This window comes from Furipterus horrens, unplaced genomic scaffold, assembly GCF_987537825.1.
Source record: "Furipterus horrens unplaced genomic scaffold, mFurHor1.1.pri manual_scaffold_5, whole genome shotgun sequence".
Lineage (NCBI taxonomy): Eukaryota > Metazoa > Chordata > Mammalia > Chiroptera > Furipteridae > Furipterus > Furipterus horrens.
Genome location: NW_028327175.1, coordinates 197,674,126 through 197,688,003, shown reverse-complemented (window position 1 = coordinate 197,688,003; position 13,878 = coordinate 197,674,126). Strand labels below are relative to the sequence as shown.

Here is a 13,878-nt window from a genome sequence, read left to right as displayed (position 1 = left end):
GCACGGGACAAGGGAGAAACAAGCCCCTGTGTGGCTGGGAGGAAAGGAAGGCAGGGGCAGACAGGAGCTCTGAATGCCGAGTAGGGAATCATGGGGCAACCAGTGCACAGCCAACAGGCACAAGGTCACTTCACTGCAACACTGTTTACAGCAGCAAAATCCTGGGAACAACCTCAGTGCCCATCATTAGGTGGTTAAATTCTAGAACATGTTTTGACTAGAACACTATGCCCTGTTGTTAAAAAACGAGGCCCTTCCTTATCTTCATTGTATTAGTCAGCTATTGCTGGATAACAAGCAAGCACCAACTCTTAGTAGCACATAATAAACAAGTGTTTCTTAAGTGACTACAGACCGGCTGGGCTCAGGTGGTGACCCCTGGCTGCAGATTGGGGCGTACCTGCCCACTCATCCCCCAGCCTCCTTGAACCAGTGGCCCAGTGCACACATTATTTTCATAAAAAGGGCAGAGGCCCAAGAAGCTGATGGAAACAAGCAAAGCCTCTTATGTCCTTGGCTCAGAGGGCACCTTGTCACTTTACCTCGTCACTCTGTCTTAATCTATTGGGCTCAACAGGGACATGGCCCAGCACAAAGTCAGGGGGCTTTTTTCACCTTTTGTGAAGGGAACTGAGGAGTTGCACAGCCAAGGGTGTGAACCTAGGGAGAGGGGAAGACCTAGACCGATAATTCAGCCAAGTGCATGTCCTGTCACAGAACTATATCCACAGGCACCCCCGCCTGGCCCAGGCCTGCGTCCTAGCTGCCCGGCCACCTGCCCTTGTGCGCAACACCACCATGGCTGTCATCCCCCTCCTTCCGCATTTGCATAGCAGGGGCTGCCCCGGCTTCTCTTCCCTCCACGGTTGTCCTCAATTCCTCAATTCTGCTTTAACAGAAGAGCGATGTGAGGAAGTTTCACAGACGAAAGTCACTTCTAGGGCACGCAGTGAATCAGAGCCACACTGGCCGCCTTTGAGACCAGCGGTCCCAGCCCGCTCAGCCACAGCTCAGAGGTCAAGGTCAGCGAGACTGTCTTGAGTGGGCCAGCGTGGGCGTGGGGAAGTGTGCCTATGGCAGAGCAGGAGGCAGGTTCAGACTTTTCTGTGCCTGCGTGGGTGCACGTGCTCCTACGCGCAGAAAAACGGGCCTTGAAAAATCCTTCTGAAAATGCCTCCTAAAACTTCAACGACTTTTAATTCTGCTAATGACGAACTAAGACAATTCAAACCAATTGTTCTGCTGAAGGCACAAAAAAGAATTTGGGGAAAATATTTTTTTAAATGTTTCAATGCACTTAAGGGTTAGCAAGAAAGAGAAGAATTCTCAGGCCCAGACCTAAAGGCAGCAAGAACCCAAAAAAGGCTCCGGAAGCTGCTTTAGCATCTGTAATCCTGAAGAACAGCAGGTGTTTTATCAGCCTGCAGGGACAAGGGGACAGAAAGCCATGCCCAAGGCTCACCCACAGTGAAGAGTCCTGTGACCACCCATGTAGAGACACAGAGGGTCCTCAGTATGCCATCCTGATGTGCGGGTCCCCTCGGCCCAGGACACACCTGCCTGCTTGAAGACGGAAGGTCATTCTTGATTGTTACCTGATGGCACAGGCTCATTTTTGCTGGCCTCCCTTTTCTATCTTACGGGGCACTGCTGGTCATAGGTAGGATTTCTTGGACAGCGAGTTCTTGGTTAAAAACACAGCCCCGAACCATTACCTCGTGCCTACGGGAACGGGCAATTCCCCTGGTGACAATCAACTCTGTTACATAGCTCAGGGGCCTTACAGGGCAGCGGAAACGGATCCTGCTTCTGTAAGTGAAAATTTGTGAACTGCTTTTTCCTCTAAGCAGCTGTGCTGTTAAGGAGAAAGTCTAGAATCGGAAAATCTTGGGCTCAGATCCGTTTTGACACGTATAAGTTGCATAACGAAGGGGCCTTTTCCCCGTCTGTAAACTATGGATAATGATGCTGATAGTAACAATGATGGCAGGAATCGTATCCACAATACTCAGAGGAGCAGGCGGAGGGGTCAAAACAGGAGGCCGGGTGCCAGGCAGCTACTGAGAGTGTCCACGCTTAATAAGAGCTTACTGTTACGATATTAGTGGAAGAGCGTCCTAGGTATCGCAGCCGAGAGCAGCCGTCTGCAAACTTTTTCCTCGCATGGCACACAGACACTAATTCCTAAAATTCTGCTGCACGCCATAAAATAGGCTCTATTTTTGCCAATTTGACAAAAAAGGTATAATTTTGATTGATTTACAAAATAATAATAGTTACCTACCCTTTTTGCTCCAAAGTGACTTTAAAAAAAAAACCAGGTGCGTATGCTTCTATATAAGAATTAACCAACCAGACACACACTTACTATGGGACGTGACCAATAAGATGCAGCCCTATCACATGACCTATATATTTACAGTTCAGGACAGGGCATTCACATCAGGATGGCTAGTGTGTTGGCTGTTGCCATTTTTTTTTTTTTTTTTTTTTTTTAGTTTGACAATCTAAGGGGAAAGAGGGCAGTGCCCCTGACTGAATAGTCAGGTATGGCACGCTTTAAAAGTCCCTGCAGCCCTGGCTGCTGTGGCTCAGTGGATTGAGCATCGGCCTGCGAGCCAAGTGTCGCTGGTTCGATTCCCAGACAGGGCACATTACTAGGTTGCATGTCAGGTCCCCAGTTGGGGGCGTGAGTGAGAGGCAACCATACAGTGAAAAAAATAATAATAATAAAAAATAAAAGTCCCTGCAGCACAGCGGTTGAAATCCGCCGAGTAGGAGAGAGAAATATGAGTAATGGCATAGTTAACAGCAGTAATGGCTATCAGTCAGGGGGCAGCGTTTGCCCACTAATGGCGGCGGCCCTCCGAAGGTAAGTAACTCAAGGGCCAGTGTTTTTCCGTGGCAGCGAGACACCGGGACTAGCATCGCCCGCAAAGTACGGAGACCTGCTCTCTGACCCTGGAAGCCCCTGAGGCTGGCTGGCGGGTAAGAAGTGTAAGGCCAGGGCTGGGGCAGCTGTGAGGGCCCACAAGAAAGGAAATGATCTTGCCTTCGGGGAGGCACGGGGAGGGCAGGGAAGGTAGCCCAGAGCTCCTCAGCGTTCAGAAGTGACGGGGAAATCTGGCCGCGCGTCCCTGTTCACTGCGGAGGGGAGCGCGGCTGTGCCCGTTTTCACTCCCAGGCCGGGCAGCCCCACGCAGGAGTCTGCTGCTCACGGGGGTGGTGGGTGAGGGGCCTGGGATCGGGCGCGGCTCTCCCCGGGGCCTCACTTACCCTCTCTGACATCACCATGGGCCACGTGGACGCTGTGATCATCATTGGCAGCCTTCTCAGGGCTCTTGCTTCTCACGCCTTTTCTGTTTCTATTTTTACCTAAAAGAGAGAGAGAGAGAGAGGGGAATGCCTTTGGTGCACATATGTCGGAGCCGTCCCAGGATGGTGAGAACCCAGCTATCTTCTGCAGAGCAGCCGTCTCCACCGCTGCGGCCCCTGTCCCCAGCGACATGCCCGGGACGCTGAAGTGCTCCTGGTTAGAGGAGAGGAAGCGGGGTCTTGGGAACACCCGGGGAAATGAGCCCACCCGACACAAACAGTGTACGCAGGCAGGTCGGTCCTATTTGGAGACCGCAGACTGCCCTGCGGTGGGCCCTGGGCCCTCACCGGGACCTGGAAAGCGATGTCGCATCTAATCGATAATGTGGAGCTGGAACTGGGACTTCTGACCGCCCCAGCTAGCGTTTCCCTTGTGCAGGGCTTCTCCCACTGCTCCCTCCAAGACCCTGGCTGGGTACCTGGGGGCTGGTGGGGGGGCTCCTTCCGGACACCTAGGAAGCCTGCCTGCTCAAGCACTGCCGGCCCCTCCAGCTTCCTCCTTCTCTCTCTGCTCCAGGAACACGGGCATCTTCTCAGCCTTCGGTCCCTGTTTCCTCCCCTCCAGGTCTTGTGCTGTTTCTCCTCCTGCAGCCCCGTCCCCTCCCCTCCATCTAACTGCCTGGTGCCCCGCCTGTCAATCAGCTTGAGTTTCCAACCCCAGAAGGCTTTCCTGCGCTCGGGCCTGAGTCAATGCCTCCTTTGATGGCTCCGCAGCACCTGTCTTAGGTCAAGGGGCCTCTCTGCAGAGACTGATGCAGGGCCCGGGTGCAGGTGGCTATTGAGGGCGGGCTCTGAGGGGCACGGGGAGGGGGAAGGAGGATGGGGTGGAGGAAGGAGCCAAGCAAGGCTGTGTTCTCAGCTGGCCTCCGACTCAGCCTGATCCCGTGGGGACCCCTGGAGCAGGAATTGAACACCGTGTGCTCCCCATCCCCCCATGTGAGACAAGGGGCTGCTTTTCTAGGGCGGGTTAGCTCTGGCTACAGACTAACAGGCTGAGAATTGGAAACTATGTAACCTGCCGAGGGCAACACTCCAGAGATGGGAGCAGCCGTGAGCCATCGCAGTGCGTGCAGGAAAGAGGACCTGGGGGGCGTGCCCGCAGGCCCACTACAGTTCTGCACACCTGTGCTCTGTAGCAGCATCACACATGTGTAACACATGTTGGTCTGTTTGCGGGGACAGGAACTGCGTCTGGTTTTGCTCACTGCTCTGTCTCCAGAATCTGATAGATAGTCAGCTTGATGAAGGAAGGAAGGAAGTCAGGAAGTCACTCAATGACCAAACAGACAAAGACCAGAGTGGGGGCAGCAGCTCTGTGGAGAAAGATACTTAGTTTGGACTTTATAAAGCAAGTTGGAATACCAAAATTGGACTGTGTCAATTAAGGAAATGATTTCAGATTGTTCTACAATCACCAAAAGAAAAAAATGACCCTTATCAAGAAAAACTTACATCTACAAAAAAATTCAAAGGGCACACGGGGTCCAGCTGAGGGCCCCCTTTCCTCCGCTGCATTCTGGGTGATGCCAGCCGGACACGTTGCTCATTTTTCACACAGGCTAAAAAATCACAACATTTAGTGTCTCCCTCAGGTCAAGGACATCAAGAAACCAACCGTCCAGAAAGGCCAGAGCAGAAAGGCGTCTGACATCAGACAGATGTCGCCTGGGCCTTTGTGCTATTTTTGTGCTATTTCTATGTGTAGAAATGTCACAGAGAGTGACCTCCAAAGGTGGCTTCTTCTGAAAGAGTCTGACCTTGGGTCTGTAAAGCCCTTGACCGTTTGCCAAAACCAGTGCCATGACTTTTGTGACCGTGGAGTCTGCTTTCGCAGAAAGAGAAGGTGTCAATGGGGAGAGATTTTTATAAAATATGTGAGGAAAAGCTGAAGTTCCGGGAAAGAATGTTCCATCCCAACTCTCCCTGGAAGGTGGAAGCTCGTCACGTGACTTCTCTCTGCCGGGGCTACCTCTCTGCAGCCTCCACGGCCAATAGGGGAGTGACAGTCAGGGACCTCGGCCCCTGCGACACCCTCAGCCTCACTTCCCGCATGCCGGATCCATGCCCGTGACCAAAACGTCCCCGCTCCGCTGGGAATCCAAGAAAAGGCCCAGATGTGGGCACATGTGCTACAACCCCAAGAGGTCAATTCCCCAGGGGACCGCCATGGGGGGCGGGGGCAGGACAGGAGCTCTGAAGGTCGTGACAGAGAGGCAGAGCCCAGCCACCCTCTCGAAGCTCCACAGGCCTCAGGGTCTGGTTCCAGGGGCTGCCGCTGCACGGACCGCGGTGTGTCCGTGGCGACACACTTCGGCTCTCCGCGCCCTGTTCCCTCATCAGTAAAACGAGGAGACGTGGCACTGGCCTCAGTGGCAGTTACAGGAAGGAAACAAACAATATGTCACATGTCAGCACCTCGGGCCAGGCCTGACGGCAGCGCTCACGGAAGAGAAGACAGCTTCTGTCTTTTCATCAGTCACATTATTACAGAGTCTCTCACATCACAAAGCACGTGTCCAGTTGCTGAAAAAAAACAACAGCCGACGTGTGGAGAGTGATTCACAGATCGCGAGGCATTGCCACATGGATTATAACATTAGATCTTGGCAAGTACTCAGTGAGAGCGGAAAGCTTGCTATGGACATTATTTTACAGGTGGGGACACTGAGGTTCTGAGGGGAAGAGACCCACCCCAGGTCACCAACAGTACCAAGCAGAGCTGGAGTCTGACTCCAAGCTAGGCCCTTCCCGGCCCCTTCCTCTCTTAGAGCAAGAAAGGCAGCATATGGTGTGTCCAGATGAAAGAAGAGAGTGGAGTGCAGACAGCACACAGAGAAGGAGCCAGGATTAAACCAACAGCTCCATCTGGGCTGCGTGACAGGACTGAATTCCTTAAAAGTAGCAAAACGGAATTGCCAATGTGGCCTCAGGTTCTATTTTGGTCTGTGGTGATAAATAGAATGCTCCTTGATCGATCGGAAACAAATTTTTCCCTCTCTATACAAGGAGCTTACAGTAGCAAACCCCAGAAATTGAAAAATTCTTTGCTGCATATTTTCATTTTCCCCAGGAAATTCCAGCCCAACTGTCTCTGCCTTCCCTCCTGTGAAGAGCTCTGCCCAGGGCCCCAAGCTCCCGGCCTCTTGTTGAGGGACCCACAGAGGAGGGAGGCCTCGCTCCATGCAAAGGGGTTCTCAGGAGCGCCCCAGAAATGCAGCCTCAGGGCATCCAGACAGGCAATAATGACAGCTTTCTAAACCACCATCACCCACGCACACCTGCAGAGAACCTTGCCCACGAGAGCCCACAGGTCTCTGCAGGTGAACATGAAAATTCTGAATGACAGTAGCTACAAATTTGTGCTCCACTTGGCGTTAGCAGAAGGCCCATGATGTAGGGAGGGAATGGCCTGTGTCCTCATCCACCTCTCAGGCTGCCAAGATCCCTCAGAAACAGGTTCCCTGGGGATCAGATGAACCCTGAAAGGAGGATAAGTGGCAGAATGAGGCACTCACTTCTGCTACTCACTGACCTGGATGGTCTGGGGTTGGGATGGAGGTACCAGTGCAATTTTCTAAGTCTTTCATCAGGACTGGGCCAAATCAACCAACCAATCAACCAAGCAACCAATCAACCAAGCAACCAATCAACCAACCAACCAACCAACCAGTCAAACAACGGACCAATCAATCAAAAGCCCTTCCCACCCTCCCCACCTGTGTGTTCCCCATCAGCCTCTACCCTCCTCTGGGCCAGCTTTTGTGCAGAAGGCTTGGTCTGCATCAGGGTCCCAGGGTATGAGGGACAGTTGCTCCCAGCCTCTGGGCATCCATAGCCACTTCCCTCACGTGCAACCAGGTAAGGAGCTCTTTAAAGGAAGAGCCACGACTGTAACAGCAGCCGATGGAGGTGTGCCGGGGCCTGTGTGGGGAACCATGGGTACCTGCCTGTCTCAGTTTGGGTTCAGCCTGGAAACAGCCTCAGACGAGGCCTTGGTGCAGGAGTGTCTGTGGGAGGTGACTTCATGGAGAAGTGGAGGGACAGGGACGCGGAGGAGGGAATGCCAACAACCCAGGCTATGTGTTGAGCAGGACCCTCTGGACTCTGGGGAACTGAATAGAAAGTGCCCCTGAACTGTCCCTCCGAAGGCTGGGAGGCAGCCCGGTGACCCATCTAACCTCACACCACCTCAGGAAGTGGGGCTCATTACTATTCCCATGTCACAGTGAGTAGTCCGAGGCTTGGAGAGGCCACACACGCCCGTAAGTGGCAGAGCCGAATTCTGATCCCAGCTCCCTCTGAATTCTGAATAAACTTTGCCAAACACTTACACCTGCCATGCACAGATGAACTAGTCCATAAACACCTGTGACAGGTGAGTCTCCATTCACATTTGAGGGTGTTTTGTAACACTGGCCGCCCTAGGTGCCCTGTGCCCAGATGAGTGTCCAGACAAGCAGCAGACTGGATGCCAGCCAGTTACAGACATCAGTCCTTCTGGAGGTCACCAAAAGATACCCCAGCTTCATGGGTTTCATGATTGTAGAGGGGCAGTATGGTGGCAGGGATCTGAGAAGGTCACAGAGGGCAGAGCCATTGCTGGAAACTCCAAGCCTGAGGACGAGGCCCCCTGGTCCCTGGGGACAGGCGGCAGAGCCCTCAGGTGGCCAAAACGCTTCTGATTTAACTCTTCAAGTGAGCAAGTAATATCGTGATATAGAGGTTTCCTGTTCCTTGTTTACATGTGCTGAGAGCATTGTGATTGCTGTTCAGATACACGCCGAAATAGTTACTGACACACTCTCCCCATCCTCAGCCTCCAGCTTTGCCCAAGAGAAGACGTTCCCATCAGAAGGCTCAGTGAAGCAAGACAGCCCGAGAGAGCACAGCAAGGCTGAGAAGGGACGCTCTTTCCAGAAACAAGCTTAGAGCACACGCAGAAAGAGCTCTGTTTACAAACGAGGATACTCTAATAACAACTCTTCGGTTATTGCCCCGCGGGCTGGGCACAACACGGCACAAAATGCAAACTCGCAGATTCTGGGCACAGACATACAAGCAAACGTGGCTCACTGCCCGCTCTGCAAAGTCCCCTGCTGGGAACCACGGACCAGGACTGGAATGAGATGCGGAAACGGACATATTCAAACGGCACATTGTCCCCATCCTTGAGGAGAGCAATAGGCAGGTAAAAACCCTAAAGGTAAAGCCTACATGACTTAGTCCACTTCTAATGCAAGGCACAATGGAGGAGTGAGGGAAAGATACTTTCAAGTTGCCTCTTTAGGGTCTTGTTAGTTAACTTGCTTTTTACTGCCACTTGGAAAAGAAAAGGTAAAATACGTAGCTATGATGTACTTCTCTGTTCTATTCTATTCCCTACAAATAGTATGGCCGCAAACCAAGGTCACCAACTTGGAGATGACATGCAAAGTAAGTACACCCCAAACCCACTGGAATGCCCTAAATGTGGTCCCTTACCTGCTCTTCACCCTGGCCTGATGAAAATGGGACCTGAGACTCACTCTCTGCACCCCAACGCATTCCAGGCCCAGACATCTAGAAACGATCGGATTCTGCCAGAAATAGCTGGCTACGTGGAATTAGAGCGAAGCAGGATGTCGGGTCCTGAGGAGGACCAGCACTCTGTCAGTCAGCGCCATTCCACGGGAGGGAGGTGGGCAGAGCCCACCGGAAGAAGGGTTGAGCAGAAACCAAGTCAACCACGGCGGGAATCTTACAGAGAACAAGATTCACTGACCTCTTGGTTTCCTACAAGTTCTAAGATTCTGGGATGAACTGACGTTCACAATGAGGAGCTCAGAGATTGGATGATACTGGGTCCCACTCCGCCTCAGAGAAGGATGCACAGTTCTGGGTCCTGATGGGGGGGGGGGGGTTCCACACATCTGCATGTGTAACAAAATTGCAGAGGCCTACACTCACGCATATGCACGCACACGGGCGCACACACACACACACACACACAGAGTGTACGTAAAAACTGCTAGAATATGAGGTATGTAATCCGGTTAACGGTATTGAACCCATGTAATTTCATGGTCTTGATATTGTACATAGCAGTGATTCTCAACCCGCTGGGGACTTTTCGCAATGTCTAGAGACACTGTCACAACTGGGGGGTGGGTACCACTGGGATCTAGCAGATCAAGGACGGGCATGCTGCTAAACATCCTACCGTGCACAGGACAGCCTCCTCCACATACACGTACACAGTTGGCCCCAAAGGGCAATATTGCCAAGGTAGAGCCCCCCGGCACTATAGAGCCCAACGACGCCGTCACTGGGGGAAGCCGGGCGGCGGGTGCACAGGACCTCACTGCACTGTTTTCACAACTTCCTGTGAGTCTATCATTATTTCAAAATAAAGACGTAAAATTTTTTGAAATTCAAGTCTACTCCATATGTCAGGGCTCCACTTCTCTGGTCATCAGCCACTCCTGCAATGCTCTCAATTAACCAAAGGAGTCAGCTGTCCAACCCCCATGCTGACGTCCACGGCAGATTTCGGTGGTAGGATGAGGGGGCAGCCAAGGGTCAGAGGCAAAACTCACACCGCAATCAAATGAACGCCAAGGCCACTGGCTCCTTAAGTCGGCCCTCCTGTGAGATGAAGACGGAACTCCCCAACACTCAGAACACTTGCCTTCTATCTTCCCTTGCGCGCAATCTTCATGCAACCCAAGGACTACCTGGCCCTGACTTGATGTGGCTCAGTGGGTTGGGCATCATCCCGCACACCCAAAGGTCCCAGGTTCAACTCCCAGTCAGGGCACAGGCCTGAGTTGTGGGCCAGGTCCCCAGTTGGGGGCATGCGAGAGGCAACCAATCGATGTTTCTCTCCCTATCTTTTTCCCTCCCTTCCCTTCTCTCTAAAAATAAATAAATAAAATCTTGAAAGAAAGAAGAAGACAAGGGCTATGTGGAAAATATTTTGTCATCTGCAAAGACAAAGCACATAATAGACTTTTAAATCAGTTATATATATTCTTACATTCGTATTCACCTCTGAATCTAACCTCTCACGCCTGCCTCAGTGCCTGGCAGTGCCTGATACGTAGCATGCACCATCCACCCAGCAGAGCCGGCACCTGAAGTCCATTCACAATGTACACCCCAACCAAGGCGCAGTGTTTCTTCTTCCTCTATAAATAAATGCCTTCCTCAGATATGATGGCACCTGCTTATGAAACGGTCCAATGCAGAGATGAATGCATCTATTACATCATGAACAATACATACATCAAGCCGCCACTTCCAGGGGGAAAAATGATTTCTCTTAACACAGTTTAACTGCACAGAACTAACACTGGCTCCTTCAGGCAAGGTCCTTCTTAACCCAATCCCTCCCACTTGGGGTCCAGGGTGAAGGATTGCACTGGTCACATGCACCTGCCCCCCTCCCCAAGGGACAGAAGTTGAAAGCCTGTGATAAATGCCACACTTGGCTTGCCATAGCTGGGGGTGCTCTAAAAAGCCGCCCACAAGCCATCAGAAACATGGCAGGCCTGGAGGCAGCCCTCTCGGAGGCCTTGAGCTGAGCGTCTGAGCCGAGCTTGGAATTTTTGAGGACCTATTTTCACTTTGGGGATCAGCGATTCAGCCGTCAACACACCTGCCATTACTGTCTCAGTCCCCCAACTTCTATTCCAGGAAGGTGGGGACAGGGCTGTTTGCTGTCCTACCCGCAGGACCTCATGTAGCACCTGTGTTGAGCATGTTCTTGGTCAAGACCTGGAGCAAAGGAATGGTTCACAGCGGGACGAGCACAGCCACGCAGTGACACTATGGGAGGTTTTGTTGAAAAGCTTCTAGAACAATTAGCAAAGTAAAGGGAGGTAGCAGGCCCAGTCTTGCTACTTGCAGATGAGGAGGTGGGGTGGTCTGGGAAGCTGAGGGCCCAGCCCCAGACCTGGGTGTTCAGTGCCGCCCTCAAACTCTCAGCCTGGAGCTTCTTCCACACACCCCTTCCTCCCCACCATCCCCCCAGTAAATACCAGCACCTGATATATGTGTCTTTCACTAAAAGAAAACACTAAAATAAAAACACATGCAAATTTGATTCAAACCACTAAACAAACAAACAAAAAGAGCCTTGTGTTGAAAACCACAGGAGAAGGGCTTTCAAATCTCCCAAGCCAGCGAGCGATGCTGAGTAAGTTAGTAAACTGTCAGAACCTTAGGTTCCTCATCTGCAAAGAGAGTAAAAGTGCCCACCCTCAGAGCCCCTGAGAGAATCAGAGGAGACAGTTAATACATACAGCTCCTCATGGAGTGGGTATGAGTGTCTCTTCCCAGTCCTAATCCACTGCGGCTTTTCCAAATCTTAATTTTTATAATTCTGTAGAAAATACTGGAAGTTCTGAATGGTTCTGTTCAGGGTTACACAACTAACAGATTCGCAGAGTTGCCTAAAACTGAAAAATGGCATGCAGCCCCACACAAAGGGACAGCCTACGTGGTCCACACGTTCAAGAGTTGTATCCCCAGCTCCACTCCTTGGCCCTGCCTCCCTGCAGACTTCCATGAACAATTTAGCCAAACAACGGCAATTCCTTCCGTGCCAGGAGCTGTGTAAGGTGCCACGGGCACGTATCTCCTTTCAAGGAAGGCCATTACAAAGCCACTCCTCAATCCTGAAATACTAGGACAGAAGCCCTTTGCAATTTGAGCAAAGAACATTTGGACCGATAAAGAGCGAGTTCCCCTTCACAGGGAGTATAAGGAACAGAATGGAAGTCATTTCCCCAAGTCCAGGCTGGCAGAAGCTGGAGGTGGATTCCAGAGGGGTGGAGAAATGGATGGACGCGGCAGCACCCCAGGCTGCCGGGGCTGCCGGCCTTTCCCGGTGTCCTCAGCTTGCCCTCTCCACGGGGTGCACCAGGGTCCCCAGCAGAGGCTCTGCCATCCTGTCCTCACTGGGCAGAGGATTCAAGGGACCCACAGAAGGCGGGACACTGGGAGGCAGCCGAGGGGACTCCGGCTGGGTGAAGGCCTACTGCTGAGCTGTCTCCAGAAGGCCATTGTGCCAAAATACACCAGCCCTTCACATCCCCAAATCCAAAATTCACTCTCCAAAAAACACCCTGTAGGAAGATTGAAAACTAGGCAGAGAAGGAAGAGAGTCGGGCAGAAGGATCCTTTGCTCAGTACATTTCAAACTTGGTGCAAGAGGTAGCCAGCTCCCCGGGGCAGCTCCCCAACTGCAGGGCTCCCAGGAGGCTGCTGGTCAGGTTTAAGTTCTGGGGAGTTCCGAGGGGCCAGCGGGTGCGCAGTGCAGTCTCTAAAGACGGGGGGTGGGGGATGCCCTCATCCTAGCCACACGGACAGGGAAGCCAGCGGACCCCTCAGCCTCAGCGAGCCACTGCTGGGTGAGGGTTCACGGGCGCGGACACCCCCTCGGGCCGCCCCTGCGCAGAAAGTTACTTACCTGGCGGAGGCGTCTCCGGAGCCAACTTCTCCCTCTTGGAAGCTTTCTTGGGCTTGGTCGCCTTCTTGGGCGGCCTGGGCTCGGGCGGGCGCAGCTCCCGTGCCTCCTCCCCAGCTCCCGCAGGCAGCGGCGGCGAGAAGGGCTCGGGCTCGGGCTCCGGGCGCGCATAGTAGGGCTCCTGGCTCCAAATCTCCTGCACGTAGTAGTCGGGGTCCTCTAGGGCTGCTCCCTGGGCTCCAACCCCGGCCAGGGCCACCTCCAGGAGCACGAGGGCCAGCGCCCGTGCGGCGGCCCCCCGGCGGGCCATGCCCACTCTGCCCTGCGCCCTAGGCAGGGTCACTGTGGCCGGAGAGCCGGGCGCGGACGGCGGCGCGGGGCAGTGGCGCGGGACACTGCAGCGCTGCGCACGGGGCGCAGGAGGCAGCCGTCCGGCGGCGCGCGTGTGACCGGCCCGCTGGGCTGGGCCGGGCCGGGCTGGGCCGGGCCAAGGGCGGGCGGGCGGGCGCAGGGGGACCGGCCCCGCCCTTCGTTCTTCGCTCCCTTTCCCCGCCAACCGAGCCCGCTGCGCCAACTGCGAGGCTGCCGGCCGGGAAGCAGGTACTGAGCCGTCTCCATCCCAGGAACTGTCTTCAAACTTCTCCCTTCCCAAAACCCGGACATTGGCCAAGGAGCTGCGCTGCTGGGCGCCCGCTTCCCCCGAGAGGCACAGGGGCTCCCATCTGGAAGAAAATGTGCCCCTTCCTTTTGTTTTATACGTTGGAGAACCATGAAGGGAGATCAGAAGGCCCTTAAGCAAATTGGAGCTGGAAATCTATCCAGGACACACGTTCCCTGCTGGCCATAAAATCCTCCACTCACCCCGACCCTCATCCTATTTCAGGAGCTGTGATGGAATTCCTGAGCCCGCAGGTCACCAGGGTTCAGAGGAGCAAGTTTTGTCCATGGGGCCTGGGCCCAGCGGATCACTGCTCCCATCTGGGAACGTGACTCTGTGGGACTGAAAAGTGAAAAAGTGGCGTTATCCGCGGGCTGCCGGGGCTGTCGCAGGTGAC

General features: G+C 53.5%; 1 protein-coding gene across 1 annotated transcript in view; it reads right to left on the bottom strand.

Annotated features, from left to right (window-relative positions):
* CPXM2 (carboxypeptidase X, M14 family member 2) overlaps window positions 1-13,227 on the bottom strand; it is an 83,642-nt gene extending 70,415 nt beyond the window's left edge. The window contains exons 1-2 of the mRNA XM_090278712.1: window positions 12,827-13,227; window positions 3,277-3,375 (exon numbers count right to left, since the gene is read on the bottom strand). Coding sequence (XP_090134838.1) covers window positions 3,277-3,375; window positions 12,827-13,133 — 406 coding nt within the window. The 5' untranslated portion in view covers window positions 13,134-13,227. The remainder of the gene's footprint in view (window positions 1-3,276; window positions 3,376-12,826) is intronic.
* Between the last annotated feature and the right edge of the window lie 651 nt (window positions 13,228-13,878).